Source organism: Thamnophis sirtalis, unplaced genomic scaffold (assembly GCF_051295495.1).
Source record: "Thamnophis sirtalis isolate CommonGarterSnake01/CBP01778 unplaced genomic scaffold, rThaSir2_p1.2 scaffold_2, whole genome shotgun sequence".
Taxonomy (NCBI): Eukaryota; Metazoa; Chordata; class Lepidosauria; order Squamata; family Natricidae; genus Thamnophis; species Thamnophis sirtalis.
The window spans coordinates 97,199,427-97,226,982 of NW_028261382.1; the positions used below are offsets into that span (position 1 = coordinate 97,199,427).

The 27,556-nt window shown below is 45.8% G+C and overlaps 1 protein-coding gene across 3 annotated transcripts; it reads left to right on the forward strand.

Moving 5' to 3' along the window:
• The first annotated feature begins 795 nt into the window (after nucleotides 1–795).
• On the forward strand, nucleotides 796–27,502 carry CEP164 (centrosomal protein 164). 3 transcript variants are annotated; one of them, XM_087706436.1, is made up of 25 exons: nucleotides 796–916; nucleotides 1,012–1,123; nucleotides 1,638–1,848; nucleotides 2,446–3,936; nucleotides 4,854–4,961; nucleotides 8,695–8,774; nucleotides 10,392–10,598; nucleotides 11,779–11,892; nucleotides 12,992–13,208; nucleotides 13,805–13,882; nucleotides 14,603–14,734; nucleotides 15,362–15,484; nucleotides 17,899–18,054; nucleotides 18,346–18,429; nucleotides 18,895–18,963; nucleotides 19,523–19,701; nucleotides 20,027–20,159; nucleotides 20,953–21,020; nucleotides 21,169–21,373; nucleotides 21,840–21,947; nucleotides 22,424–22,538; nucleotides 23,336–23,689; nucleotides 24,804–24,870; nucleotides 25,407–25,529; nucleotides 27,329–27,502. In XM_087706436.1, exons 1-25 carry the CDS (start codon nucleotides 835–837, stop codon nucleotides 27,426–27,428), a joined length of 4,716 nt encoding a protein of 1,571 aa, XP_087562562.1. In that variant the 5' UTR covers nucleotides 796–834; the 3' UTR covers nucleotides 27,429–27,502. The 3 variants fall into 3 exon arrangements, with proteins under 3 accessions (XP_087562562.1, XP_087562563.1, XP_087562564.1); XM_087706437.1 differs by having other exon boundaries at nucleotides 17,899–18,042; XM_087706438.1 differs by having other exon boundaries at nucleotides 17,899–18,042; nucleotides 23,339–23,689.
• The last annotated feature ends 54 nt before the right edge of the window (nucleotides 27,503–27,556 follow it).

The window sequence follows — 27,556 nt, forward strand, 5'->3', positions numbered from 1 at the left end:
CTTTGCTCACTAATTAACGTTTAAACAAACCTACAGAAATGGGGGAAAACAAAGAAGACTGCATCTTTTTAAAGGTGGAAAGTTTCAGGAGAGAAGACAGCAGTGTGACTCGGCTGACAAATGACTTCGGTGTCCTCGATCCCTTCTAAAAATACATGGTGGAGGCAAGTGTGGGTCCAGCCTTCCTGAACCTCCAACCTTGCTTCTTCTCCCACTCCTTTCAGGGGAGCTCTTGCGAAAAGCTTGGAAAAGGCTTTTGAATGATGTAGGGTCCACGCACTGCCTTTACCTCCTAACCCCATTTTCACTTTCCTCTGTTCCACCCTGAGTTTCTGCGCAGCATTTGGGATCTGCAACACTTAATGGGCAGCTTCCCAGATCGCCCAGCTTCTCAAAGCCGAAAGGTCTGCAACGGGGACACGATATATTGCCCGCATTTGTAGCCCCACCTACCCATCCTTCGGCTCCCTAGGAAGCGGCAGCTGCCAGGGCCAGCGGGCATCGGGGCAAGGGCAGCGGCCGCCGCTGACCGACACATGATTTGGGGGGCGGGGGGAGCGTACATGAAATCCCCGCGACCCGAGGCCGCCTAGATCGGTAGCCCGTCTCGCCGACGTGAAAGGGCGGCAACGCGGGTTCCTCCATCCGGGCGGCCGAGGGGCTTTCCACCCTCGTCGCCCGAACAACCCGGAGACGGCGCGCGCCGCGTCGCTAGGAGACGGCGCGGCGCCATGGCAACGGCCGCGTCGCTTTCCGGGGGCGGGAATTTTCCGTTGGGGCAGCGGGGCTCGCGGTCCCCCCGCTCGGCGGCGCCCCCCCCCCGCCCCGCAGGCCATGGCCGGGCCCGCCCTGCGCATCGGCGACCAGCTCATCCTGGAGGAGGACTACGATGACAGCTACATCCCCAGCGAACGAGGTGGGCGGGGGGCGGGCGGGCGGGGGGCACGTGGGGTCTGCGCGGGCCAGCGGGGGCCCCGCGGGCCGGCTTCAACGGGCGCGTCTCTTCCGCAGAGATCCAGGAGTTCGCTCGCGTGGTGGGCATCGACCCCGAGCACGAGCCGGAGCTCATGTGGCTGGCCCGGGAGGGCATCGTGGCCCCGCTGCCCGCCGAGTGGAAGCCGTGGTAAGCTCTGTCCCGCTCCTGCTCCTCCTCCCGGGCGCGGTTCTGGCGGCCCCGAAGGTCCCGGGCGGAGGCGACGGTGCCGCTCAGCCTGGCTGGAGGTTCAGGGGCGAGGGGAGGCGAGGCGAGGCCGAGGGGCTCCGGAGAGACGGTGCTGATCGCCGTGTCAGCCGGTCCCGGGAAGCGCCACAACGGCCAGCCCCCGCGGGCCGCCAAACCTCTTCCTGCCTGGGTAAGGATTACGACTCGGCCGGCGGTTTCGAGTGCAGTGGCGACGAACGCGGTTTCCGTCAAGTCCCATTGATGGCATAGTTTCTCGAAGCAAAAGAAAGCGCGTTGCATTCCTCTCGTTGGGAACTCCTGTGATGCCCTCTGGTTGTCCCAGAAAGGATGAAGCAGGAGTCTGAGCAACACACTATGCCTTGCCCTGCTTTCCTCTCTCCTTGAGGACCTCCAGTTCCTCCTGGGAAGGGAGGGTCTCCCTGATCAGTTCCTACTTGCTCTCTCTTGTCTGCAGCCAAGATATCACTGGTGATATCTATTACTTCAATTTTGCCAATGGCCAGTCGACCTGGGACCATCCGTGTGATGAGCGCTACCGCCAACTTGTGATCCAGGAAAGGGAAAAAATTCTGGAACATGGAGGTCTTAAAAAGAAAGAGAAAAAGAAGAAAAAGGCAGAAAAGAAAAAGGATAAGAAAGAAAGGGACCCCTCGAGGCACCCTCTGGTGAGTACTTGAATACCCATTTCTGCTATCACAATAGGGAAACAGATAAAATCTTTCTGGTTTCTCATTTTGTTCTTGTTCTTCATCTCCTTCCCTGTCTCCCCATGGGATAAAGGAGCTGGGCTTTAAATACCCCTGACTAGCAGTAGTCAAGACTTTTCCACTTTCAGTTTTGTTTAATCCTTTCCCAGCTTGGCTGGAAAGGTTTCTTAAAAAAAAAAATTAAGTAATAACTGAGGAGAGCAATATGTTTTGTACAGCTTTTCAAACTATTCCAGAAACGTAGAGGCCGGTTCTAGCCTTGGCACTTGCTCTTCTTTCATAGGTGTTTCTTTCAGTCTCTGGTGCTGAAGACTTGGCAGGAATAAATTAGCTGCCTTGAATTCCCCCCCTCCCCCAAAAAACTATTGCAATTGTGTATGTTATTCAAGCAGCCGATCACCATATCCAAGCTGATATCAAAAGCCAACCATGATGGTGGGTTCCTCTGGCAAGCAAGAGCAAGAAATGCAGACTTGATTTTCCCTGCATGGCTCATGTAGAAAAAAAGTTAGCCTCTTTACAAAATCAGTAACCTGATGGTTTTTGCCTACTTAGGAGATGCAGTCAGAGCCAGGGATTCTTCCGTCAGCATCCTTTTATCGAGTATCATCTCCTATCCTGTATTCGGAGCATGGTAGTCCTGACCAAGAGCAACAGGGCAGCCTGGTAATACAGAATGACTCCCTCCTGAAAAACCCCAAGGGAAAGATCTCGGATGCCGGTGATTTGTCCAGGCTGCTATCAAGCCCTGCCCCAGGGAAACTACAGCCTCTTCTGCCAGAAAAATCAAATCGGACTCAACAGATCCTTGCAGATGTGGAGAAAATTCTTGGAAGAAATGCATCTTCCAGCAGGTCAGACATTAATCATCAAGCACAACAAGATGCAGATACAGAAATCCGATGCGCAGCTGCTAGTGGTATTTTATCAGACTTGGAAGCTGAGGATGTAGATAGCATCCACCTCATAGAGCCTTTTTTCCAAATGCTGAAGAAACCCTCTCAAACGATAGCAGGTGCTATGACTGTGTTAGCCCTGGGGGGAGTCAAGGAGAAAAAGCTGTTCTTAGAGGGAGGAAAACAAGGTGAGGACCATGGGAAAGGCCATGCGGAGGGAGACGGACTAGTCAGGAAGGAAGACTTTTTGCACAGCCTTGAAAAGGAAAGGCAGCTTTCTCCCTCTGCTGCTGCTGCTGCTGCTTTCACATTGATCTCATCTAGGACTTTGGAGGGACGAGGAGACATCCATTATTTTCAAAATGAAACAGTAAGGCCTCTGGAGAGAATAAAGGAGAGCAGAAGGGGGAAAAAGGACCCTTCTGAACAATGCCAGGCCACAGAGTCCAGCCCGTGGCAGATCGAGACTCTTGTTCCTCATTCTCAGCTGCTGCACGGTTCTGTGGAGCTTAGAGCCAAGACGGGAGTTTCGGGGAGTGAAGTGTCATCGCCTACACCGGGTCAACTAACGGGGGGGGGAAACCACGATCCAAAGATGGAATCTGACAGCGGTAACAGTATCAGTGTGGCTAGCAGCCTCTCCGACCACCTTGCCTCTCAGGTCTTAGGGGAAGTAGACAATCTATCCTGGGACTTACAGAGCTCCTATGAATCCGAACATCCCACAAAGCACCTGCCTTCTCCCCAGAGACCGTTTTTGGAAGCGGTAAATAGCCAAGCGCAAAGCTCCCCAGACAATCAGTCAGCTAGTGAGTGCTATTCAGAGGACCAGAAGTTCTATCAACATGTCCTCCATATGGTGCAGCAGTCGAGGAGAACGGAGTCCGGTGTAAATCCCAAGTCTCTCAAGGGTCAGAAGGGCTGCAGCCAATCGCCTGGTTCTGATCAGACTGTTCAGCCTGATATTGCTGGAGAAGGAGCTACAGAAACGGCAGCAGTAGAAGCAGCAGCCCCTGAAGGAGAGAGATTGAAGCCCTGTGAAGGCCTCCTCCGAGACAACCAGGCAGGAGAACAGCTGGGGTCCAATCCGGTTTTGATGGAAGGAGCCTGCAGGGTTGGGCTTCCGAAAGTCGGAGATGGAATTGAAGAGGTAGGCCGCTGGCATTTATCATCTATCTTTTCTCTGAGAAGACACACACACACACACACCCTGTGAAATATTGCATTATCTAGTTAGGCCAAGAATGGGTCAATGGTGTAAGATTCGGTAAGCCTAGAATCACTCGCTGGATTTGAAGCCCATCTTCCTACCTTGTGTCTCTCTTACTGACTGGCTCCTGAACTGGGAAAAGAGAATAGGAATATCCCCTATTGGATAGCTCTAAGAAAGGAAATGTTTATATTGTTAACTGGTTCAGAGATCATCTGGGCTTAAAAGTGAGCAGTAAAGTGTTTCAATAATTCCAAAAGGACCCACTTAAGCTTGGGGAACAGCTGTTAAAATGGTAAAATTGTTTTAATGTATGCAGCTACAAAGTGATGCTTGTGGGGGAAAAGTCCTGTCCCTATTGCATACATAGTAAACGGTAAGCAACCAGAGAAAGGATCTCAGGATCCTTTTCGGTAGCTTGGGAAAAAGACTGATACATTATGACAGCTGAAAAATTACAATTAGGACACTGGGCAAGATTGGAGAGATGGTCAAGATAAAAGCTATATATTACTCTCTCGTAATATATAACGCTATAATAGTCCTGCTGCATTGGGTTAAAGGCAGCAATATTCCAACGCTTAGTTTCTCGCAATGCCCATCCAGATGTTCTCTAGATGTTCTCTTTCTCCTCTTTGGTCCAGGCTTTCCGAGAGTCTTGTGTCCTTGATTATGTGATATTGTGGCTGCCTCAACCACTGCTCTTCACAGCTCCTTGAGAACAAATGAGGGAAGCTCTGTAGGACTAGCGTGTTGTCTTGAACAATTTCAAGGCACGTGATTGCAAGTTGGACTGGCTTTATGACTCCTTTTTGCATCTTAATGCACTCTTATTTTGATTGGTTTCTCTTTGGTAGCCCAGCAGCTGTGGAAAAAATACTTTGAAATCCAAAAATGAGGAGGAAAAAGAAGCTTGCTTGTCTCACTTGATATCCGATGTAACAGAGAAGAAAGAAGTCAGTGAGGTAGATTTTTTTTCATCAAACACATCTGATATATCTCTGAAGGGGACGTATTTTTGTTCGTAATGTATCCCAGAAGGATCTTTGAAAAAGACTTTCCTGGCATTGCCCCTGTGAGCATGGGAAATCAGCTCCCAGGGGAAGGCAGGGGAAGGGTGAGGTGTTCCTGTAAAAGAAACAGGTCAAGAGTGCATTTAATGCCATGGGGGACAATTTCTAGCCCCGGGATGTCAAACCTATGGCACACGTGCCACGGGTGGCACGCGGAGCCATTTGTCAGGGCACGTGTGGTGTTGCCCTGTCAGCTGGCCAGCTGAGTTCAGCCTTTTTTAAAGCCCTTTTTCACCCTCCCCAGGCTCCAGAGGCTTTATAGGAGCCTGGGGAGGGCGAAAAGAGCCTCCCCGCCACGGAGGCCCTCCGGAGTGCAAAAGACCAGCCCTATGGGCAAACAGGACGTTCAGGAACGGACTTCGGGGTCTCCGGGGGGGGCGGGGGAGGCTGTTTTCGCCCTCCCCAGGCTCCTATAAAGCCTCTGGGGCCGGGGGGGGGGCAAAAAAGCAAGGAAAAATAGGGGGGAGCCCCTCTCATGCGCACATGTGCACTGGGGGAGGGGGGAGCACATTATATTATGGGTGCAGCATGCCCGCGCACGCCCCCCCCCCGCGCTCCACTCCACCACGGCACACAAACCAAAAAAGGTTCTCCATCGCTATTCTAGCTTTTCCTAAATATGTTTTATGTGGTTCAACAACTATAATTATTGTGAAATGCAATAATTGCCTGGTTTCATGATGGGCCCTTTGTAGACCAGGTAACAGAATCCTAAAGTCACTGTGCTGCTTATCAGAAGATTTCCAAACTCAGTTCAAACTGCTCATCATTATCTTTAAAACTTTGAATGGCAGAGCACCAGGAAGCACCTTGACAGAACTGGATTAACCCATCCAGGCAAGTCATCAACACCCTAACCTGCATGGACGTTTGAACCAAGTTAATGAGGGTGATTAATAAAGTTAGAAGGAACCCTGAGCAACTGATCTGTTTGAAAAACCTTCCACCTTTTAAAATGCAGTTTCAGAACAGTATCTGTAAATCGAGGAGGTGGTATGTTTCCCTGAATACGCTCCAGTAGAGGATGAAAGCCATTGGGGTGGGAGGCTTTCACTTGGATTCCTTTCTTCTATGATTCTGTGCTCAAAGCCGCTTCTTTGCCGACTTGCCTTTTTATCTCAAGCCAAGCTCTGGTACCTTGATATTACATCTTTGAACTCAGGACTCATTGGTTCCTGAACAACCTATTCAGAAATGCAATCCTTCTAGAAAATTGAAAGACCAAAAAGTTAAGTATAAAAAGTGGAAAGCGGGGGGCGGGGGGGGGACGACATAATTAAGGCAGAATATCAGCAAATAGCCCGAGCCTGTAAAGATGAAGTAAGTAAGGAAAGCTAAGGCTCACAATGAAGAAAAGCTTGCCACAAAAGTAAAAAATAACAAACAAAAAAGCTTCTTCCAACATGTTAAAAACAAGAAAAGGGTTAAGGAAACAATTGGTCCATTGCTGGGAGAAAGTGGCAAGAAGGTGACAAGCAACAGGGAGAAAGCAGAACTATTTAACTCATTTTTTTCATCTGTCTTTACACAAAGGGATAAAACAGTCCAACCTATCAAAAACAGCACCACAAAAATCAGATTAGGAACACAAATTGAAATAGGGAAGAAAATGGTAACCTGTCTACCCTGGATGAGTTCAAATCATCAGGATTGCACCGCAGGGTTCTGAAGGAACTGGCAGACGAGGTCTCAGAACCACTGAACTACATCTTTCAGAGATCCTGGAGCACCAGGGAACTGCCAGAAGACTGGAAAAGAGCTGATGTGGTTCCCATCTTCAAAAAAGGGGAAAAATAGATCCAGGATACTATAGATCTATCAGCCTGGCCTCAATACCAGGAAAGATTCTGGAAAAGATAATCAAGCAACGAATTAGCGAACACCTAGAAGTAACAAAGTAATAGCCAAAAGCCAACATGGGTTTGTCAAAAACAGATCATGCCAGATTAATCATTGCATTCTTTGACAAAGTGACAAAATTAGTGGACCAGAGGAATGCCGTCGATATAGTTTACTTGGACTTCAGTAAGGCATTTGATAAGGTAGACCATAACCTACTTCTAGATGAAGTAGAAGAATGTGGGTTGGACAGCATCATCTACATGGAGGGAAGGATGCGGTGGAGTACCTCAAGGCTCTGTTTTAGCCCCAGTACTCTTCAACGTCTTCATCAATGATTTGGATGAGGGGATAAATGGGGGATTCATCAAATTTGCAGATGACCCCAAGCTGGCAGGAATAGCCAACACTCCAGAAGATAGGCTTAAGATACAGAAGGATCTTGACAAACTTGAACATTGGGCACTATCTAACAAAATGAAATTCAATGGTGAAAAGAGTAAGGTTCTACATTTAGGCAAGAAAAACGAAATAAATGCACAGGTACAGTATAGGTGGTACCTTCCTCAATAGTAGTAACTGTGAGAGGGATCTTGGAGTCCTAGTGGACAACCATTTAAATATGAGCCAGCTGTGTGCAGCAGCTGCCAAAAAAGCCAACACAGTTCTAGGCTACATAAACAGAGAAATAGAATCAAGATCACATGAAGAGTTAATACCACTTTATATTGCCTTGGTAAGGCCACATTTAGAATACTGCATTCAGTTTTGGTCGCCACGATGTAGAAAAGATGTGGAGACTCTAGCTAGAGTGCAGAGAAGAGCAACAAAGATGATTAGGGGACTGGAGACTAAAACATATGAAGAACGGTTGCAGGAACTGGGTATGTCTAGTTTAATGAAAAGAAGGACTAGGGGAGACATGATAACAGTGTTCCGATATCTCAGGGGTTGCCACAAAGAAGAGGGAGTCAAACTATTCTCCAGGGCACCTGAGGGTAGAACAAGAAGCAATGGGTGGAAACTAATCAAGGAGAGAAGCAACTTAGAACTAAGGAGGAAATTTCCTGAGAGTTAGAACAATTAATCAGTGGAACAGAGGTTGCCTCCAGAAGTTGTGAATGTCCCAACACTGGAAGTCTTTAAGAAGATGTTGGATAGCCATTTGTCTGAAACGGTACAGGGTTTCCTGCCTAGGCAGGAGGTTGGACTAGAAGACCTCCAAGGTCCCTTCCAACTCTGCTATTGTATTAAATATTTCAAGTCACCTAGTGCCCATAATTTGTTTTCCTTTATGCTTTTTGACAACTTTGTGTTGGTTTTAGGTCATGTAGGAAGACTAATGGTCTAGGATAACCTTCCTTTTCCACACACATGCTTTTCTTGTGTTCTGTGGCCGTTGGTTTCCAGAATGTTATTCTAGAAAAAGTCCTGGACGTGGCTGAAATAACTCCAGCTTTGCCTGAAATACCAGCTTTGCCTGGAAGACAGGAGGGGATGAGGAAGAAATTCCAAGACTGCTCCACCTTGACTCTCTTGGGTATCGAGGGAGGGAAATTCAAATTGTGATATTGTTAGATATCCTCTAACAATAAAATGGAGCACACATAATTGTGTTAGGATGACTGTTTCTTGTTGGTTCCACAGTACTTAAAATCTTGCATCAGATCATGCTATCACAGTTAAATCTAGAAATCTCCTGTCCAGATTGAATCTGTGATATTCATCACCTTTTCACTGAAATACAGGGTTGTGGCAAAGCTTCTACCTTTCCTTTCTCTTGCAGGACAAAAACTGGTTGGTGCAGGAAAAAAATGAGGACAAAGGCAGGTTGGAAGAGGAGCAAAAAAGTGTGGCAGAAGAGAGGTATTGAAGCCCAAATCCTTTGCACAAAGTACAGCTGTGGCACATCTGTTTCCCCTGACTTTTCCCCTGTCGGGCTCGCTTCTTTTAATTCCACTCTCTCCCCACTCACTTCTCCCACCCTCCTTCAGGCAGCACTGCCTGCGAGGGGTCGGCTAAAAAGGATTGTCCCTTGAAGCCAATTATTTGGCTGGTAGAGAGAGTTACCAGTGTTTCATAGGCTGGCCTGATGGATTCAAAGGCCAACAAAGGTCTTGGGCTACTGAAAGCCCCAAAACTGCTGAGGTCTCTAAGAGAATATGGTCTCTGAAAATAACAGCAGCTTCTGAAGCGCATTGGTTTTCACCAACACATTTAAGTGTAGAACGGAGACTGTAGCAATGCTGTGCATTTTATTTATTTACTGAGTCGTTCATCATTATGCTACTCATGCCTCCCGCTAATTTACAGTGGGGGAAAAGAAGCTTAAAGCCAAATATGTATAAATAAAATTGAAATAATTATTGAAAATTTGCTCAAAAACATGCATTTTAAACATTTTTTTAAAAATTCTAATAAAACAGGTAGGTTCTTTCATCTTAACAAATAGATCGTACCGGGGACCAGAAGGAGCTGCTGAAAAGGCTTAATGCTTGAATCCCTGCATAACAAGCTGTGGTATCTATAGGAATAATTTTTTTAAATGAACTCAGTGAGTAGGATGAAGGGTGAAATTCTATAGAAAAAAGTGGTATCTTGAGTGCCTTTTAGGGACTTAAGGGTAATAACCAAAGCTAGGAATTCCTCCCAGAATAATATTTTAGTATAAATGAAATACATCTTCTTTTGACTGCTGAATTCTATAGTAAATAAATACTCTAGACTAGTTTCAAAGGCATTATGTTTCTAAGATATATGTGTAAACTTTAAACAAGCCAGGAAAACAAAATAAACATATTTACAAAAAGGTGTTTGTATTGTACCGTGTTAGCCTTTTCCTCCCATAATGTTGGTATCCAGAATCTAAATGAATATGAAAAATTAAAACTATGCAAAATACTTTGCGTTTAAAGGTGTTCAGACCATTCATGGAATGTGATACTGTTATCTGATCCTGATATTAAGCAGTAAATCTCGTTATTTTGTAAGGAGCGTGTTCCAAGTATCTAGGGAAATTCCCTTCCGCAACTCTGCCCCATGGATTTAGAAAAGAAAAGCCATTTTACATCGCTGCTACCTTAATGGGGAAGGTTACAGCCAAGTGTGCAGTTAGCAGCTCATAACAATTGATTAAATAGTGCTTTTTCAGTCCTTTGCATATTTTGATTCTCTGAGTCTCTTTCTGTTTGAGAAACTCATTGGCCGCAGATGTAAAGAAGTGATATTACTGCAAGTGATAAAAATATAAGGTGAAAGCTCATCAGACTAAAATGATTGTTCAGGCATCTTGCTGTGAGCTGGAAGCAACCTGAATATATCAAAATTGAATGAATTGGCATTTGCCTTACTAAGTGATAAAGAATTGTCCTAAGTAGGCTCCCCTTGGCTCATGGGTCATTTTTCTGCATCAGGTCTTTTTAAGCTTCTGTATTTTACCCTGGTCCATTTCAAGTAATAATTTAGGGTTGTTTCTCTTACTAGCAGGCAGTTTGAGGCTGAAATTAACCCAATAAAGCCATGGAATGTCCAAACTGGGGGGTCACAGGAGGAAATAACCAACGTGGAAGAAACAAACATGTATTTGCTAGAAGAAAAACAGATACGTATTCAGAATCTGCAGGAAGAACTGCAACAGCGAGAGGAAGAAGAGACCCAGATGTTACGTCAGCAGAAAGAGTCTGCCCTCCCGTGAGTTTCTTTGCTCCTATACCATGGATACTTGGCTTTCCTCTCCACTCCCACCCCCCTCACTCCCCAATGAATGCCAGTAGTGCTCATCTTCTGTCACATAGATTAAGGGTGCAAGCCCAAGTCTTGGTGTTTTAAAATTGTTTCCTAGAAGGTGGCAAGGACTATTTGTTGTAACATTGAGATCCCAGATCCCAACAGAAAATGTCAAAGAAGCTATTTAATTAGAAACTTTTAGAAAAAGCTCATCCATTAAAAGAATAATTAACTGCCTTTATGTAACTTTATCTGTTTGACACAGACCACCGCTATTTGACCCTTGTCCTAGGCTTGTTAATTGGATCGGTACTGATTTGTGTTCTGTGTAGGACTCTGATGTACATCAGCATTCAACTCTTGCGATGCCTGATGCTTTGGTTCAGTGATGAAATTCCAAAAATTTTCCCTACCGGTTCTGTGGCCGTGGCTTGGTTGGAGGGTCATGTGACCAACCCCCTCCCCTCCCAGCCACTCCTTGTCATGCCTGGCCTCAACGTATCTATAATTCTGTAAAAATGTTGTTCACCTTTTTTCGACTTTATTATCTGCATGTCCTTTCATTGACCACTGAAAGGAGGAAGTGAAAATGGCTCAAACGCTTTGCCCAAAAGTGTGATAGGTTGTAAAATAGGCTTTTGGGGGGCTGCCACAAAGAAGGGAGGGGCAAAATATTTTCCAAAGCAGAAGGCAAAACAAGGATAGATGGAAACTGAAGAAAGAGGGAAGCAACCTAAAACTAAGGAGAAACTTCCTGAGAGTGAGAACAATTAAACGCCTCTGATCTCATCTTTTCTGCCTGCAAAAAAACCCCACATTGGACGGACACTGAGCTTTTCATCAGCACTACCTGGCATTGGACGGCAGCTTTGTTTGTTCGTTTATAAAATTTATTTGCTGCCCATCTCATTTCCAATGACATTTTTAATGGGCTTTTTTAGATGGTATTTGCTTTCTTATTCAACACACCTTCAGCAGAAAAATGTCCAACACAGAGATTGGCCATTTCCCCCATTATTTATTTATTTGTATTAGGATTCTGAAATAGCCAAAATGCTCTATTGTCTCTGAATTGAGGCGTGGGAGGAGTCGCAACTGGGTGTTAACATAGCCCATTAACATAGCCCATCTGCTTATCCGTTAGGTCACTGAAAACTGAGTTGGAGACGACTAGGCAGGAAAAAGAGATCAAAGTAGAACTTCACCAACTCCACACTGAGTTGCATTCTGAGATGGATGCAGGGAAGGAGAAGATCAGGTACCAGATTGCCTTAAAGTCTGCTTATTGTCCTCTTCGAGGGAAGATGCGATGACGGTTGTAGAACTAGAGTCATCCTTAAGTCTAGATTAGCACTGCTGAAGTGTGCATTAGTTTGTAGTGTGTAGTTTGGAACATTTGTGGATGGGAAAGTCACTGTCTCATGAGTGAGAGTGCTGTTTATGTCAGATAAAGGCACTTGGACTTATGGGTAAGATAGGATTGATTTTGTAATTTCATCCCACTTAAGCAGCAAAATTCAATAATTACATATTTCTTTTAATTATACATATGGACATGTACTTCATGGCTTTATACTCTTTATACACTAAGGACTTTAGTGCCTTATGAAAGGCTGTCAGAGTTGGGGCCATACAGAGCTCCAGAAGGACGTTGCTCCATAGGCAAGAGCTGCAGCCAAGAACTCCAGGTCCAGCAAGGCCAGACTCTTCAATAGAAGGGACCCAAAGCAGCATTCTCTGCTAGGTCCGGTAGGGCAAGCAGGAACAGTCCGGCAGTCCCACACACAACTTGGCTCTAGGCTAGGTAGACCTGAGCAGTGATGACTTGGACCTTGAATTGCACCTGGCTGGCTGATAAAGAGTTGAGCAAAGCAGGCTGGTCACCTTCCACCGCCAGCTGCTAGTCGTCCTTGGTCTCTGGGCTTGGGTTCTGTGCACACCTTCCTCTACTAGTTGATGCTGGAGGTTTCTTGTGAAACTCGGCGGACAAATTGTGAGGCTCTCTCCTTGAAAATCTGTCCTCGTAGCTCATAGCTGTACATGTCTTGGTCCCAGAGGTCTGTTATAAAATCCCCTCCCCTCTACAGAAGCTACTGCTCTGCTGGCAGATCTCCCACCATCACCAAAAAGGAGAAAAATAACGAGAACTTTGACAACTTTGCATGCTATTTTCTGGCGACAGAATTCTAGATTCTCTGCCCTTGAATTCCAATTTGGGGTTTCCTTGGCCATATGCCGGTGCAAACGGGGGCTTCTGGGGGCAAGGCATCCCAAGGAGTTTGGCTGGCTGCCTGCAAAGGCTCTCTGGAGAAAGCCTAGAGAAGTCTTCTTGCTATCTCTCGGTCACTTCCTTTCAGACTGGCACAAGAAGCTGCATTGAACCAGCTGAAAGAGGAGCTAGAATCTTTTCAGCAACGGGAGAGAGAAAAGCTCAAAAAGCAGAAGTGCCTTTCTCTGGAAAGGATAAAAAAAGAGGCTGAATTGGCTGAGCAGGCTGAGCAGATGGCGCTGGAGCAGGAGAAGCAGAGGGCCCTGGATGAACTGAGGGAGAAGCTGTGCAGAGAAAAGGAACTGGTGAGAAGGGGCTGGAAAATCAGAAGAAGCCCCCCGGGGCAAGATTGGAGCTGCCTGGCAACAGTGCTCCAATAGGACATGTGGCCCCTGTGAAAACTGCCACATTACAGGGGTACCGGGTCTCAAAAGGGGGGGATCATTCTTAGGAAATATGTCTGTAAGGAAATCAATTCATTGAACTGATACTCATTAGGGTCAAACTCCTTCAGAAAGTTTGGCGATGATAGAAAAGCAGTCTCTTACAGTATTAGAATGTTGGGTCATGATGGACAGAGACACGTTCAGGTGTTGACTTCAGGGATGAAGTTCTATCTAGTTCTGTCTTACTATTATTGCAAAAATAATTTGGCTGTCAGTGCAAAACCAGTTTCCCATCCCTGCTTTTAACCATGAAATGTTTGCCTAGCAAAGAAAATTAAGGAGATGTATTCTACAGGTAGATTAGGACACAAGTGGGGAAGAAATTTGGGGACCGCTGGTCATACAATACAACTGTAAAAATGTTTATGGCTATAGATCAGGGATATCTGCCAGTCTTCTAATTTGGAAGCTGTAAATGGATTTCTTTACAAGCGGTTTTCTTGATCCTTTGGCAGGCCCTGCAGGAACTACAGGTGCAGCTGGCAGCAGATATCCAGCAACAAAAAACTGCAGCAGCAGAAGAGCACCAGAAGGTAAGACATCCATGTCAAAGGGATGGAGCAAGCCTTGTCATTGTTCTTGCAGCTGCATTGGGGTCTCCAGTTTTCATCCTGGTTTTACAAGCTGTAGAGGTGCCTCCTTTCTGCTCTCTGCCATGCAGAACCTCATCTGTGAATTTTTTAAACCTGTAGAAGAGTTTTGAGGCCCAGAGACCACTGACTGCTGTCCCTCAGATTTCTCTTATTTTATGGCTGTGTTTTGGGGGCTATTTTTTTTTTATTTTTTTTTGCTATCATATCTTATTTTCTGAGGTGCTGGCAACTGTACAAATCTCTTTCCACCATCCCTCCACCCTTAATTTGTACCTTTACACTGTGTCTCTTATGTCTGCTTAGTATTAGGGCTGTCTGTCAGGAGGACTGTGGGATTCTTAGGATCGGAGAGGCAAAACACGGGGTGTTCTTGTCAAGCAGATCAATTCTTTTCTTTTAACCCTAATATCTCAAGATAGAAGAATATGGATTTCCCTGAGTATGGCCTTTATAGCCAGAAATTGCAAGGAAACATGCAGGGCCAATTGGAGACAGAGGGAGACCCTGTGCAAATTCTTTGTAAGTTCCTCATGCAGGCACAGAGGCTTATTTGTGACTTAAATACTTAATGAAGTATAGCTAGCTTGAGAAAAACAACTGGTCTTTCCCACCAGCTAGGAAAAAAGATCCCTGAAGGCTCCTGCTTTGTCTCCTGGCCAGGTTATTCTGACCCTCCAGATGGAAATAATGGAGGCTCAGAGAAAAGAGAAAGCAGAACTTCAGAAGGAGCTTGAGAGTGTGGAGCAAAACGTTCAGCAAAAGCGACATCAAGTAGCAGAGTATGAGCGAGAGGTAACGAGTAAACGCCACGCTTCTTACAACATGGTCTCTAAGTCTGCACTGACGGAGGATCTGTTGCTTAGTCAGACTGTTATGCTCCCCTCTCAGTGCATTTATTTATTTATAAAATTTATTGACCACCCATCTTGCCACAGGGTAACTCTGGGAAGCTTACAGTCCTAAAAATGTATACATGTATTTAAAAAATAAACTAAAATCAAAATTAAATTCTAAGGACATGTGGGTAGGGCGGGGACAGAGCGGAGAGAGGTGGAATTGTTGTTACTCAATCAGTCTGGGAAATAAGAAATTAGGAATTGGGTCAGGCAACACCCCCAGCCCCACCCCAATTCCCTAGAGTATCGGAAGGGAAATATATCATGGTCAGATTTGTAAGATTGTGATGGCCAATTTCAATCAAGCGCCATTCTGATCCTCCTGTAGAGCTCATGAGCAACTCAGTTGCTGAACGTGCACAACACATTAGACAACCTATGTCAGTACAAGGGTCCCAATAGGTCATGTATGATGTACTGTGCTATTCCTTGACTGCAGTTTTGGATCATTTTTTTGATGTCAGTGTGCAACGATGGTGGGAATAATAGAAGTTTAATCTGGATGCCTTTACCCCAACTGTAGCTCAGTGATCTTCTGAAAGAGAAGCGACAAGAGGTTGAGCGAGACCATGCTAGAGAGTTGGAAAAAATGCAGAAGATACACCAGGAGACTCTAGCTAGGATTCAGATGCAACATGAGGACAAGGTAAGGTTACTAATAAGTTGGATGCCCAACCCTGAAGTGCATCCGGCGACTGCAGTTAGTTCAGAATGCGGCCGCGCGAGTGATAGTGGGAGCACCTCGGTTCGCCCACATAACACTCATCCTCCGCGAGCTGCACTGGCTACCTGTTGATCTCCGGGTGCGCTTCAGGGTGCTGTTGACCATCTTTAAAGCCCTTCATGGTAGTGGATCTGGGTACTTGAGAGACCGCCTTCTGCCGATTACCTCCCTCCGACCGATAAGATCGCACAGACTGGGCCTCCTCCGAATTCCATCCGCCAGTCAATGTCGACTGGCGACTACACGGAGGAGAGCCTTTTCTGTTGCAGCTCCGACCCTGTGGAACGATCTCCCCGTCGAGATACGCACCATCACCACCGTCCAGGCCTTCTGCGCAGCCCTCAAGACCTGGCTATCCCAACAGGCCTGGGGATAAGCCTCTAATTTGCCCCACCCGAGTGTTGAATGTTGAATGCAAGTTGTGTTTTTATTATTTTATTTTGCTCACATATTGTTTATTTTGAATTGCACCCCCTCCCTAATGATTGTAAGCCGCCCTGAGTCCCCTCGGAAAAAGGCGGCCTATAAATCCTAATAAAATACTAAAAAAAAAAAAAAGTTCCAGTAAGTAGGCTTATAGCTGTTTTACTCACAGCATCCGAACAAGAGATAAAGCTAGCTTAAAAACATCTTTTATATATTTATCTGTCCGTCAGACTTTTATGCCACCGAATCATCATCATCATCTTCCTCCTCTTCTTCTTCTCTTCTTCTATCTATATCTATCTATCTATCTATCTCTATCTATCTATCTATCTATCTATCTATCTATCTATCTATCTATCTATCTATCTATCCATATTTATTTATTTATTTATTTATTTATTTATTACTTATTTGTTTTTTATATTTGAAAAAGGCTGTATGTATGTATATATGTTCCAGTATAACTCTGCAGCTCCTCAAGAAATTTAAACCAGACTTGGTACACAGATGATTTACCCTCTGGAAACAAATACTCTGTGTGTGTGTGTGTGTGTGTGTGTGTGTGTGTGTGTGTGTGTGTGTGTGTGTGTGTGTTCCAGCATAACTCTGGAACGCCTGGCCCATTAAGGAGAGCAAGTGCGGCGTCCTAGAGCAGCCATTGTTTGTGATCTCAGTTCCTTCGCAGCTTCCTCTGGAAAGCCAGTCATGGCGTTCGCCCTCCAGTGGACTAATGGGGAAGCGCCTGATGGATTTGGGACAATGTGCCAGGAACGTAGACAGGGCAGGGAAGAGGAGCGCATGGGAGGGGGAAGGGAGAGGGCAGGGATGATGGGCATGGGAGTAGGAGGAAGAAAGGCACTTGTCAGACAACCATTTCAACATCTATAAATACCCGGGCAGCACTGGGACATCAGCTAGTTCTATATAATTCTCTTAGCTGTTAACAATAAGGACATCCAAAATAATATCTGGTTAAGTAATAATAAAATACAGTATAAAACATCCACAGTAAATTTTGTTAATATCAACTGCGTGCAAAATAATAGATATCAGTCTAGTGGTTAAGGGACCAGGTTAGAAAGTGGGAAGCTTGAGTTCCGGTCGTCTCTTAGCCATGAAATCCAGATGGGTGGCTTTGGGCCAGTCCGTCTCTCTCAGCCCAGCCCACCTCACAGAGTTGATGTTTGGGGGAAATAGGAGGAGGAAGTTGTGTTGGGTATGTTCACTGCCTTGAGTTATTTATAAAAATAATAATGACAGAATACAAATACATGCATATCAGTTTTTCATATCTTTGTGACTGCCTACCTGGCGTACAAGACCTGGGCAGCATACAATTATGAAACCCTTAAAATAATAGTATTTAATAATATGCCAGAATTTGAAAAATTCATATTATTGTTAAAAGGGTAGAAGAGATGTTACATACTACAAATAATGTAGCCACTTCATTAAATCACCATTTCCCTGACACTCTCTAAGCCTATTGACACAGCCAAGTTTTAAGGGACTTTTGAAGGACATCCCCATAGGGAAAGTTAAAGAAAAGGAATTTACCTCTGAAGGGAGCTGCAACTGAAAATTACTTTAGTGTTTGGGGCTCAGCCCTCTGCATCTCCTTAGAAAGGGAAATCCCAGGCCGTTTTTCATTGGAAGAATCTATTGATTCGGGCTGGAGTAAGCCTCCCGTCAGTCAGCGCCAAGCTTATTTCTGGGTCTGTAGAGGTAGCTTCAGTGAAAGTAGGGACCATCCAGAAAAAGGCCCCTGCAAATTGCACCCTCTGCCCCTCCTGGGGTCTTCAGAGATGGCCCCAGGCACATCATTGCAACAATCCAAAGGGGTGGTGATGAAGTATGAGTTGCTGTTTCCATCCCTTGTCTTGGGCCACGTCAACTCTTGTACCCGGCAGGAGAAGAAGCAGAAGGCCGAGCTGCTTGCAGGGCTGCAAGACGAGCTGGAGCACATGGAGCTGCTCCATAAGGCCCAGCAAGAGGCCTTGCGAAAGACACACACGGAGGAGCTGAAGGAGCTGCGCCAGAAGCGCCAGGAGCAGGTGGGGAAAATGGTGAGGGGGGGAGCCTGTGGAGGTCAGGATCTCATGGCGCTCAGCTGCCCATGAAAAGGACATTTCCAGTAGACCCTGGCAATGCTTCCTCAAGAGCTTGATGGTGCCTCTCTAGCTGTAACTCCCATCTCCTTGGACATCCCCTTGAATTTCCCATGTCTACAAGGGGAGGGTTCCCTTGTTCCTTTGGCACCTTAGTTCTTCTTCCTTCCTCATTCCTTGTGACGTGGCTGTCCTCATTGTCTGGGTCTTGGCAGAGAGGTCGCATCTCTTATGGCTTGCTTCCTACAGGAGAAGAAGGCCCAGGATGCAGAACTGGAGCTGGAGCTCCGAGCACAAGACGCCCAGACAAAAGCAGCTCAACTTCGTGCCCAGGTGAGCGCACGCACGCATAACTGTGTAACTCATCACACCAGATGGAGAACACTGCAACTTGGCCCCTCGGACTGTTAGTTAACGCATAACACAGATCTCCACGTGTATCTTTTGGGAGGAGTAGATGAGTCATTTCCGGAAAACTTCCATCTCATGGATGCCTTTTCCACTATTGTCTGTTGGCTTATCGGTTTCCCCTCTAGAGGAAGAACATTGGCACAGCTCTGGTGCAGAATTTCCTGCACAGAGCCTGAGCTGAAACTTGAGGAGCTCTTGATCATTCTAAGATTTTGCTCTACTCCGTCTGATGTCCTGACTTGCCCAAGGGGCACTTCTGGCCTATCAGTGCTCTGGAACATACACGGAGGGCTGGCAGCAAGTCCAGTTTCTTAGCCCCTGTAAATCCTTGTCCCGAGGGAGGGATTTTGTGGTCTTCAGCTTACTTAGATTCTCATTTGTGTGTAGGAGGAGGCCTGGAAGAAGAAAAGGCAGCAGGTCCTAGAAGAAGAGAAGCAGCTTGAAGAAGAAAGAAATGTATGCACTGGCAGCTCTCACAATGAGCTCTCTTTTCCCTTGGGATGACGTAAGGGAAGTCTTTGCCGTTGATGCAAATAGCAGGAGGGAGGGAAGCAGGAGACGAGTAGGCAGGAGCAGCATAATATTCCAGGTATACAGGTTTCCGTCTTTTGGCTCTCCTCTTTAGCTGAGGGCTGCCTTAAGGCTGAGAAATTGGAGATCATATTGTAAGACTCCAACTAGCATTAGATTGTCTTCTCTGGTAGTAGCTTTCTAGTAGCTTGTAGGGAGGAAGTTTTGGCCAGAGAGGTAAATGGATTCTTGGCCTGGAGCACTTGGCATGCAACTCACACGATCTGGGGCCATTTCTCTAGAGGTGAGTGGGAAGGCAGCTGTAGAATAGAAACAAGCTGGCAGGATGAGTTGCGCCTTTGTACTGCTACAGTCGAGTATCTGCTCATCTTTATCTATGGTCAAGGATGCACTAACCTTAGCCAAAAAACTTTACATATCAGTTGAGTATTTAATGTTGCATCTGCTAGACTCTCCATCACCACCACCCTTTTTTTTCCCCCAGGAAGCTGCTTTGGCAGCTCATTCCCGCCTTCAGGAGTCTCAAAAAGCACAGGAGAACCTTGAAGATACCTTGCAGCAGCTGCACAGTGCTCTAGTGGAGCTCCAGGATCAGAAGATGAAGTTGGAGTCTCAGGTGGAATTGCTGCAGATGCAGAGCCAACAGCTTGAGAGACATACCAGGTGAGATTTGTTCTTCACTAGGCAAGCAGGAATGGACCAGGCATTATGTGGCAATAAGCCATGTGACACACATGTATAGAGCTATGCCGGCAATTGGTGGAGAATGTTCTCAGGATCTAGGAAGAGTGGGGAGCTTCATGGCTCACTGACCTGGAGGTGTCCACTGTGCTTCAGGGCCATTTGCCATCATCCTTGAATTCAGCAGTGTTTCCCAACTTCCACTTTCCAAATGTCGAACAGGAATTGGCCACTTCCTGAAGGAGCGGGCCAGGAGTACAGAGGTAGATCCTGGGTGGCATCTGACATTCTTCCTTGTCACTTTCAGGGAGTTGGAAGAGACCGTCAGGACCAAGCAAGAGCTGCTAAAGAAACTGGATAAAGAATGGAGTGAAGCAACTTCTCCAAGGGAAAAGGAAGAAGCGCTCCGAGTGGAAGACCTACAAGGGGATGGTCCAGAGGTCAGTGGAAGCAGGGTCAGAGAGGAAGGGGAATAAAAGGGACTTTCAGTGGGGCAGATCAGCCTGGACTTTACAGTGAGAATATAGCTAAAGAAAAGCAATATATATATATAGCGTAGCATGTTTTTCAAATAGTTTTTTGGCAGCATTCTTATTAAATGCCTTCAATGTGCATGGATTTTTACAATTCTGCCTATAAAAGGACACGGCCAACCTTGAATGGAGGTTGAAGAATGGGAAAGATGCCACACTAACCAGTCGCTACACCTGAGATGAGACTCCCACAGCCACTTCCTCCACCATCTTGAAATGGGGGGGGGGGCAGAGGATGTTCAAATATGCCTTGAACTGCTGGGTATTACTTAAGAAAATGGACTTCAGGGGCTGGAGAAGAGAGTCTGGGGAGGCTGAAATTTGAGAAAGGCCTGGTGTTCAGGGGCTGGACTACCTGAAAAAGCTCACTTTGTTAAAAAATGTGTGGGATTCCCCCTTGGCACTTTGGTGTTGGAATGTGAAAAGCCACCCTCTGCTGCTGAGAAGGGAGGCCTTGGCTGCTACCATCCAGAAGAAACATATCAGTGCCTGATTCCATACGGATCAGATATTCCAGGTGTAGATATTAGCAGGAGGAAGATCCTGTGGCTCAGAAGAGATGGGAAATAATATTACCTACCTAATATTCCACTGCTTTGATTTAAGCTCCCTCAATTAAGGAACCACACTTTCTATTGGTTCTTGATGTTTCCGCTTCATTTGCTTGTTACTTAACTTTAAAAATGGTTTCATCCTAAAGCCTTCCTTCAGAGAAATGACATCTGAAATACCAAGAAGCAATGAAGAAAACAGCCTTCTCCTGAACCAGTAAGTGAAAAAAAGTTATTGGCACCCAGAACTAACCACACGGGTGGTGTGACTCTATAGTCTTTGGCAGCTGTTAGGGACAGGACAGAGGGGAGCGGCTACCTGGCCTCTTTATAACTCAGATTTTTTCCCCTTCCTGCTCTCCCAGAGTACGGCACTACATTTCCTCTGAGGGAGCTTCCCTGAAGACAGCGAAGGAATTCTTGGTGTGCCAGACTCGTTCCATGAGAAAAAGGCGAACAGCCTTGAGAGCAGCAAAGCAGCATTGGTACGGTGGTCTACAGGGAACGCCCGCAGTGCAAGATTCAGGCCATTCTCAGGTGTTAGAGGGAGTGCGCAGGAACCTGGAAGAGGTGAGTGGCGAGCTAGACAAAGCAAGGCAGTGCTTGAAACCATCAGCCTGGGCTGAACTTTACAACAACTTGTCCAGGCGGTACTAACTTGTTTTGGTGCCTTGAGAAAGAGGGGGAAGGGGGAGAGCAGTAGAAAGCTTCCTTTGGGATTGAGAATACCAACCTGGCTTGCTTTGGATTGTGCCTAACTGCAGTTTGGCAGCGGGAGAAGTGGCCGTGCAGGGAGGAAGGGTTGCCCCTTCTGCCTTTGTAATGAGTCGCCCTGTGAGCCACTTCCAGGGGAAGGATTGAGCAGCGGGGCCCCTCCTCCCGTGCAACACTTGCGGCCCTGCAAGCAGCAGCTCACAGATGAGGACACACTGTTGTTAAAGTCGGATAACAATGGCATCAACATTTACATTGGTTCTAACGAAGGTTCCTCGTTTATTGGCCTGTGTTACCGCAGTGTGACTTCCTTTCTCCCTAGGAAGGGAGGCAGCTAGATGAAATGAAATCTGCCATGCGGAAAGGGCAGGAACTGCTGAAGAAGAAAGAAGAGAGGCTCAGCCAGCTGGAATCCTCTCTTCTGGAAGAGGTAGCTCTGTCGGAGCCAGTAAGGAAGCATCCTAAGCCTCCCGCAGTGCCATTGCAGCTGCCCGTCCTTCTGGGGAGGAGTAGCGGGAAGGAGCCTCTGAATTGTCAGAACCACTTTTGTCTCTCTTATTTACCTACATCCCAGGGTGTAGGGAGGCCCCACTTTAGTTGTTACTGTCATGTAATCATCCACGGCATCGACCTGTCATTTTGCCTCTTCAAAACTGATTGAGATCTATCCATGGGATGAGCTTTTAGAAGATGGGGCTGAACAAGGAGGCTTGGGGGCTTCAGTCACTGGCTCTGCCAGTAACCCGCATCATTCTCATTGTGAACACTTGGCTCAACTGCTGGTTTTGGCCAAGCCAACTAAGCGAGATGGCCTGGCCCTCCCTGGTGACAAGTGGTTGCTTTTTTATTTATTTATTCTGAGTTATTGAGCCACATCAGCAAGTAAAACCCTTTCTTCTTCACTAGTTTTCTGACGAAGATACAATCAAGGGAGTGGCCTGCAAGAAAATGGTGACTTTTGACCTCAGTGACTCTGAAGACACAAGTAGCCTTACGAGTGCTGATCGGTCTCTTCACAAAAGTAAGTGTTTGGATGAATGCTGGGACCAGCATCCTATAACCTACAATCTGCGAGTTTACACTCATTTTGGGGAACCTGGTGGATACCTTTCCATTCCCATTGAAGCACCGCTAGTCTGTAGCTGCTGAGACGTCTGGCCACATATTTGGGAAGCTGGAGAATGGTGGTCTGGGACACACTGTACCCAGTTCCACTTTCCCTACTTGCCAAAAAGATGTGGCATGTGTCAGGATTTGTGTTTCCTCACACACGTGTTGCTGTAGAATCAATTTCTAAACATTCACGCCTCCCTTTTCTCCCATCTTAATATATATTCCTCCCTTAAAAATCCAAAATGAACACAAATGAACCATGAAAACAATACACTGAAACTTTGGTGGATCTATCGTAACAATAGACCAGCTGAAAGGCTATTTTCATCGCTCCCTGGATCTCTCTCCACCTCCCTAACCTTAACTGGGAAAGCCCAGAAGCCACAGAAGCTTATCTGTCGTCTCCCGCACAGATTTGCAGAAGAAACTCCCCCCCCCAACAGCCTTGTTTTCCCTTGATGAATTTGATGAGGTCTTTTCTCCTCTAGTTCTCTGCAGTGGATGAAGAGCTGGATTAAATTGGTCCGATCTTCTAGAAAGCTACTGCCCCCTCTCTGCTTCCCCCCCCCCCAAATACAGGAGGCTTTTAATTCTGAATTGTGGCTGGCTTTTAGTTTTCTGGGTTCAGAGCTTTACTATCTCTGGATTTTTTGTCAAGTAAATAATCAATAGTTCTTTCCCTCCCCCCCCCCCTCCTTTTCACAGCAGCTGACCTGAAACCGGATGTACAGTTTTCTCCCTTTGACAAGATCCAGTATTTGACTGAGTCACTGCAACGCATCACCAGTGACCTGAACTGTGTCCTTCGCCTCCTGAGTACCTTCAGCAGCCAGCAGACTCTCTCCGCTTCCACCCAGGGCCAGTCACTGGCTCCACTGGCCAGGGATGGAATTCCTCTGGCTGCTTATACCTCCCTGGCACGTGCCTATTCGGCCACATCGTTCGCACCTTCCCCCGGACTTCAGTCTGTCTGGTGCAATTCCAGTCCCAGTTCTGCCACTGTGAGCAGACAGTCTGTGGACAATATGTTGATGGAGAAATGGCGCAAATATTTCCCAGGTAAGAATGGATTCTTGAGCGGTTCCTCTCTTTTGTCCCAAAGCCCAATCTGGCATTGAATCGCTGAGTTTACCTATTTGTTTTGGGGAAAGAGCTTTGCTTATGCCAATTCATAAGAGCTTGTTTTTTCTCCCTTCTTTCTCCCTTTCCCTCACCAAAGATGAGGCTTGATTGGTAGATTCCAGAAATAGGATTGGATTATTGAGAGTTGGCATGATGCCACAATTTGCAGCTGTGCTAGGAGCTGTTTGAGTGTTTGAGACTTCCTTTCAAAGCGGGTGCCTGAAGTTTTCTCCTTTGGGTGTTTCTGTTTTCTCTCCCAAGAGCCTTCTAAGCATTTTGTAAAAATTGTGTTCCCAGTAGTAGCTTTTATTTGGAGCCTAGTACACGGCGAATTTTCTTTACAGTTGTTTCGTCACCTTTGCTTTTAAGCACAAATGGGGTATGAGCAGAAATAAAATCACCTTCAAGAACTGACTTGGGATCTACAAGTGAGAGGCATTTAAGATTCAATTATCTTTGGTCCATGGTGTAGAATCCTTTACTTCAAAAGGTGTGCAAAGCAACAAGCTCACAGCCGTTGATGCTCTTATTCAGTACAGATTTGGTTGCCTGGTTGAACTTGTGATAGCAATGATTCCCCCTCTAAGAAAAAGCTGAGAATTTATTTAAATGTAAAGTGTGTTCTATTTATTCATTAGTCAGCAATCCATTTACTTTCCTGATCAATGACTGATCTAACTTTAAAGTTAAGGACTGAGTGGAGCTATATGATGCAATAGTAGTAAAGAAAACATTTTAGTTATTGAAAAGATATTTCCTAAAAAGGACTCTTTGAAGAACATTCAATGTCTGGACCAAAATTAATTTGGTTTTTGTCCATCTTTTGTCCAACATGGAGTTTGGGGGATGGAAGCATCTAAACAAATCCACCCAGCTTTTGGAGACTAGATTTGGAATAAGTAATACAATTTATTAGAAATGTTTAGAAAAATACAAAGCTCTTGGAATGGATTGATGTCTGAATGAAAAATATGACTTGCCTTTAGTCTCTGTATGGTTCTAATAATGGAAAGCTCTTTGTTATTTTGTAAATGTAGTCTTTTCTGTTCAGGGAAGTTTCCATTGCCCTGCGGGGGGCTCGGTGCTCAAGATGACAAGCTGGACTCCTTCATAACTGGGTAAGGAACCTTCTAACGTCCAAGCTGATATGTCAGATGAGATCATTGTGTCTTGCCTTACATCATTGACTATGTCAGCTGGCACAAAACAAAATCTCTCTCCTGGAGTGTGTTTTAGAGTAGCCATTTTGCAATTTGTTGCAGTTCCCTTCCTCCAGCTCAGGAGAGAGAAGGGACGTTCTCCCCAGAACTGAGAAAGCCAGCAAGATATTCTGTAGAGCAGGGGTGTCAAGCCGGTGGCCGGTGAGCCGGATGCATCGCACGCAGGCCACACCTACCCCAGCTCCGCAAGGGCAAAAAAGGTCACCATACATCAGGTGACGCGATTCAGTTTGACACCCGTGTTCTAGAGAGAATTAAGACTGTTCTGGCATCAACAGTGCTCTCAGAAGAGCAAAAAACCCTCCCCACGGGGCTCCTGGGGTCTCTTTGGTCTTCACCTGACCTGATTAAGGTTGTTGCCTGAATACAACCAATTTGTCTGCCACTTGACCTCTTTTCGTGGTTGATTCTCCCCACCTCCTGCTTCCCAACAGCGAGCAAGTCTGCCTGTTCCAGCACCCTCATTTTCAGGGCTCCAAGGCTGAGAAGCCAAACATCCAGCGCATGATTGATGCCAATAAGAAATGGCTGGAGAGTTTCAAGCATGATTGCAAAAGGTATCCTTTTGTCCTGTCTAAGCCCGGTAGCTGCTAACTGATATCCCCCATTGCAGCCAGTTCCCAAAAAGGTGTCGAGATTGAGAGACACTAAAAATAATAAGCTGTGTCTATAGTGGCCAAGTGCTATAAAATTAATCTGCATTACAGTTTGTATCCATGGGGGCAGGAGAGGAGTTTAGAACCCAGCAGCTGTGGGCTTGGCCTGGCAGGTAGATTGTTTCTTGACCTCATTTTCAATCAGATTTGCTCATCAGGTTTTTCATTAAGCTGTAGAAAACAAAGCTGTGCATCCTTCCTTTCTCTCACAGTCCTATAGTTACCCTTTTTCCCCCAAAAAAGAGGCTGAAAATCTGGGTGCATCTTATACACTGAATACAGCATTTTTTGCCTCCCTAAACCGCACCCCCTTACCCAAATGGCCCTGCGTAGCTCTTAGGAGGCTTTCAGAGAGCTCCTGGGCAGGGCAGAAATGAGCAAAAGGGCTGTTGTTTTGCTCAATTTTGCCCACCACCACCCCCCCCAGCCGCACGAAGCAGTCTATAAGCCTCCTAAAAGCTATCCATCCCTTTTTTAATAAAAAATGGGCCCGTTTTCATGAAAATGGGCCATTTTTGCCCCCCCCCCCCCCCCGGAGGACTCTACAAGCCTCCTAAAAGCTATTTATGCCTTTTTTTTAATAAAAAGGGCCATTTTTGGGAACTTTGTAGAGTGCAAAAACTTTTTAAATTTGCCTCTTCAAAACCTTGGTGCGTTTTATACTTTGGTGTGTCTTATAGCCCAAAAAATATGGTATGTGAAAAAATAAGCACACCCCACTGAAAGTTTTAACTTTTTCAACATAGTTCAACCTGTAGATATTTGAACTTCAATATTGATAAAAGAAGATCTAATATACATGCATCAATTACATTTTTTCATCCACTGTGTAATTTAAATAAACATAATTGCAAATTTCCCATGTGCAAAAGTAAGTACACCTTTTTTTTTAGATATGTGGACTTTATCAATACATTACCTTACCTACAGCAATATGTAAATGTAAAGGTGATGTAGTTGAACAAAGAAACAATGGAAATTTGACTTTGCAGCCAGTTGTTCATCCAAAAATTAAGAGGTTTCCTTCAGTGGAAATGGCAAGTGCATCCTTGGCTCCAACAGTGGGCATTCCTCCACTGGGCAGAAAGAACCCCAAGCAGGCTGCCTACCAGTCCCTGGCTTTGACTGGGAGGTGTTTTTCTTCACATCTCCATACAGAATTTGCTTACTTGTGTGATGATTTAGGGGTTTCCTGCCATGCACAGCTTGCTTTAAATCACTTACAGCATTTCAGTTGGATCTGGGCTTTGACTTAGCCATTCCAGAACTCTCAACCTCTAGGTTTTTTGGGGTGTGGGGTGTGTTTGGCCATGCTGGTTTCCTAATAGGGCAGATAGCGTGGGTGGGAGGACTCTATTCTACATTCCTTTGTAGATCATAGTTCTCGGAGTTTCTCCTGAATTGTTAGGAGAGATTTGCTTCTGAATGATTTACTGGACTCTTTGTTTGGTTCAGGTAAATCCTGATTTTTTGGGCAGAATCAGATTAATCCTGATTCTATTAATCTTCCCAATTAAACGTATCTCTCCAACTCGGTCTATGACCAGCTGCATGGCAATAGAAAACCCAGTTTTTTTTAAAAAAAAAAATCCTTTCAAAGGGATTCCAGGTCTGGCTGTGGCCACTGTGCTTCCACCCATTCGTGCCTTTCTAGTTTTTGTCGCCATGTTCTTATGCTTTTCCTTCACACAAGTTGCCAGCCCTTTCTTGCCGAGTCCTTTGCATTCCTCCAGCAGTGGCTCCGGTTTGGTTCAGCTTGGGTTGGATGAGAACAATCAGATCAAGGTCTACCACTTCTAGATGGACAAAAATCCTGCTTGTCTGCAAAAAGTTTACCTACCTGTCTAACAACAATATATATTATTATCTCTGTACCCAACAGCCTCCACGTGTTTTTTGGGTTGCAGTCGGATTCCTTCTTAGCTTGA

Bases quoted from the DNA above. Each gene is read 5' to 3' on its own strand.
- CEP164 (XM_087706436.1), top strand. From the start codon at position 835: ATGGCCGGGCCCGCCCTGCGCATCGGCGACCAGCTCATCCTGGAGGAG. The intron at 15,485-17,898 runs GTAAGGTTACTA...TGTACCCGGCAG, and splicing joins AGATGCAACATGAGGACAAG to GAGAAGAAGCAGAAGGCCGA. The intron at 20,160-20,952 runs GTCAGTGGAAGC...TTCATCCTAAAG, and splicing joins TACAAGGGGATGGTCCAGAG to CCTTCCTTCAGAGAAATGAC.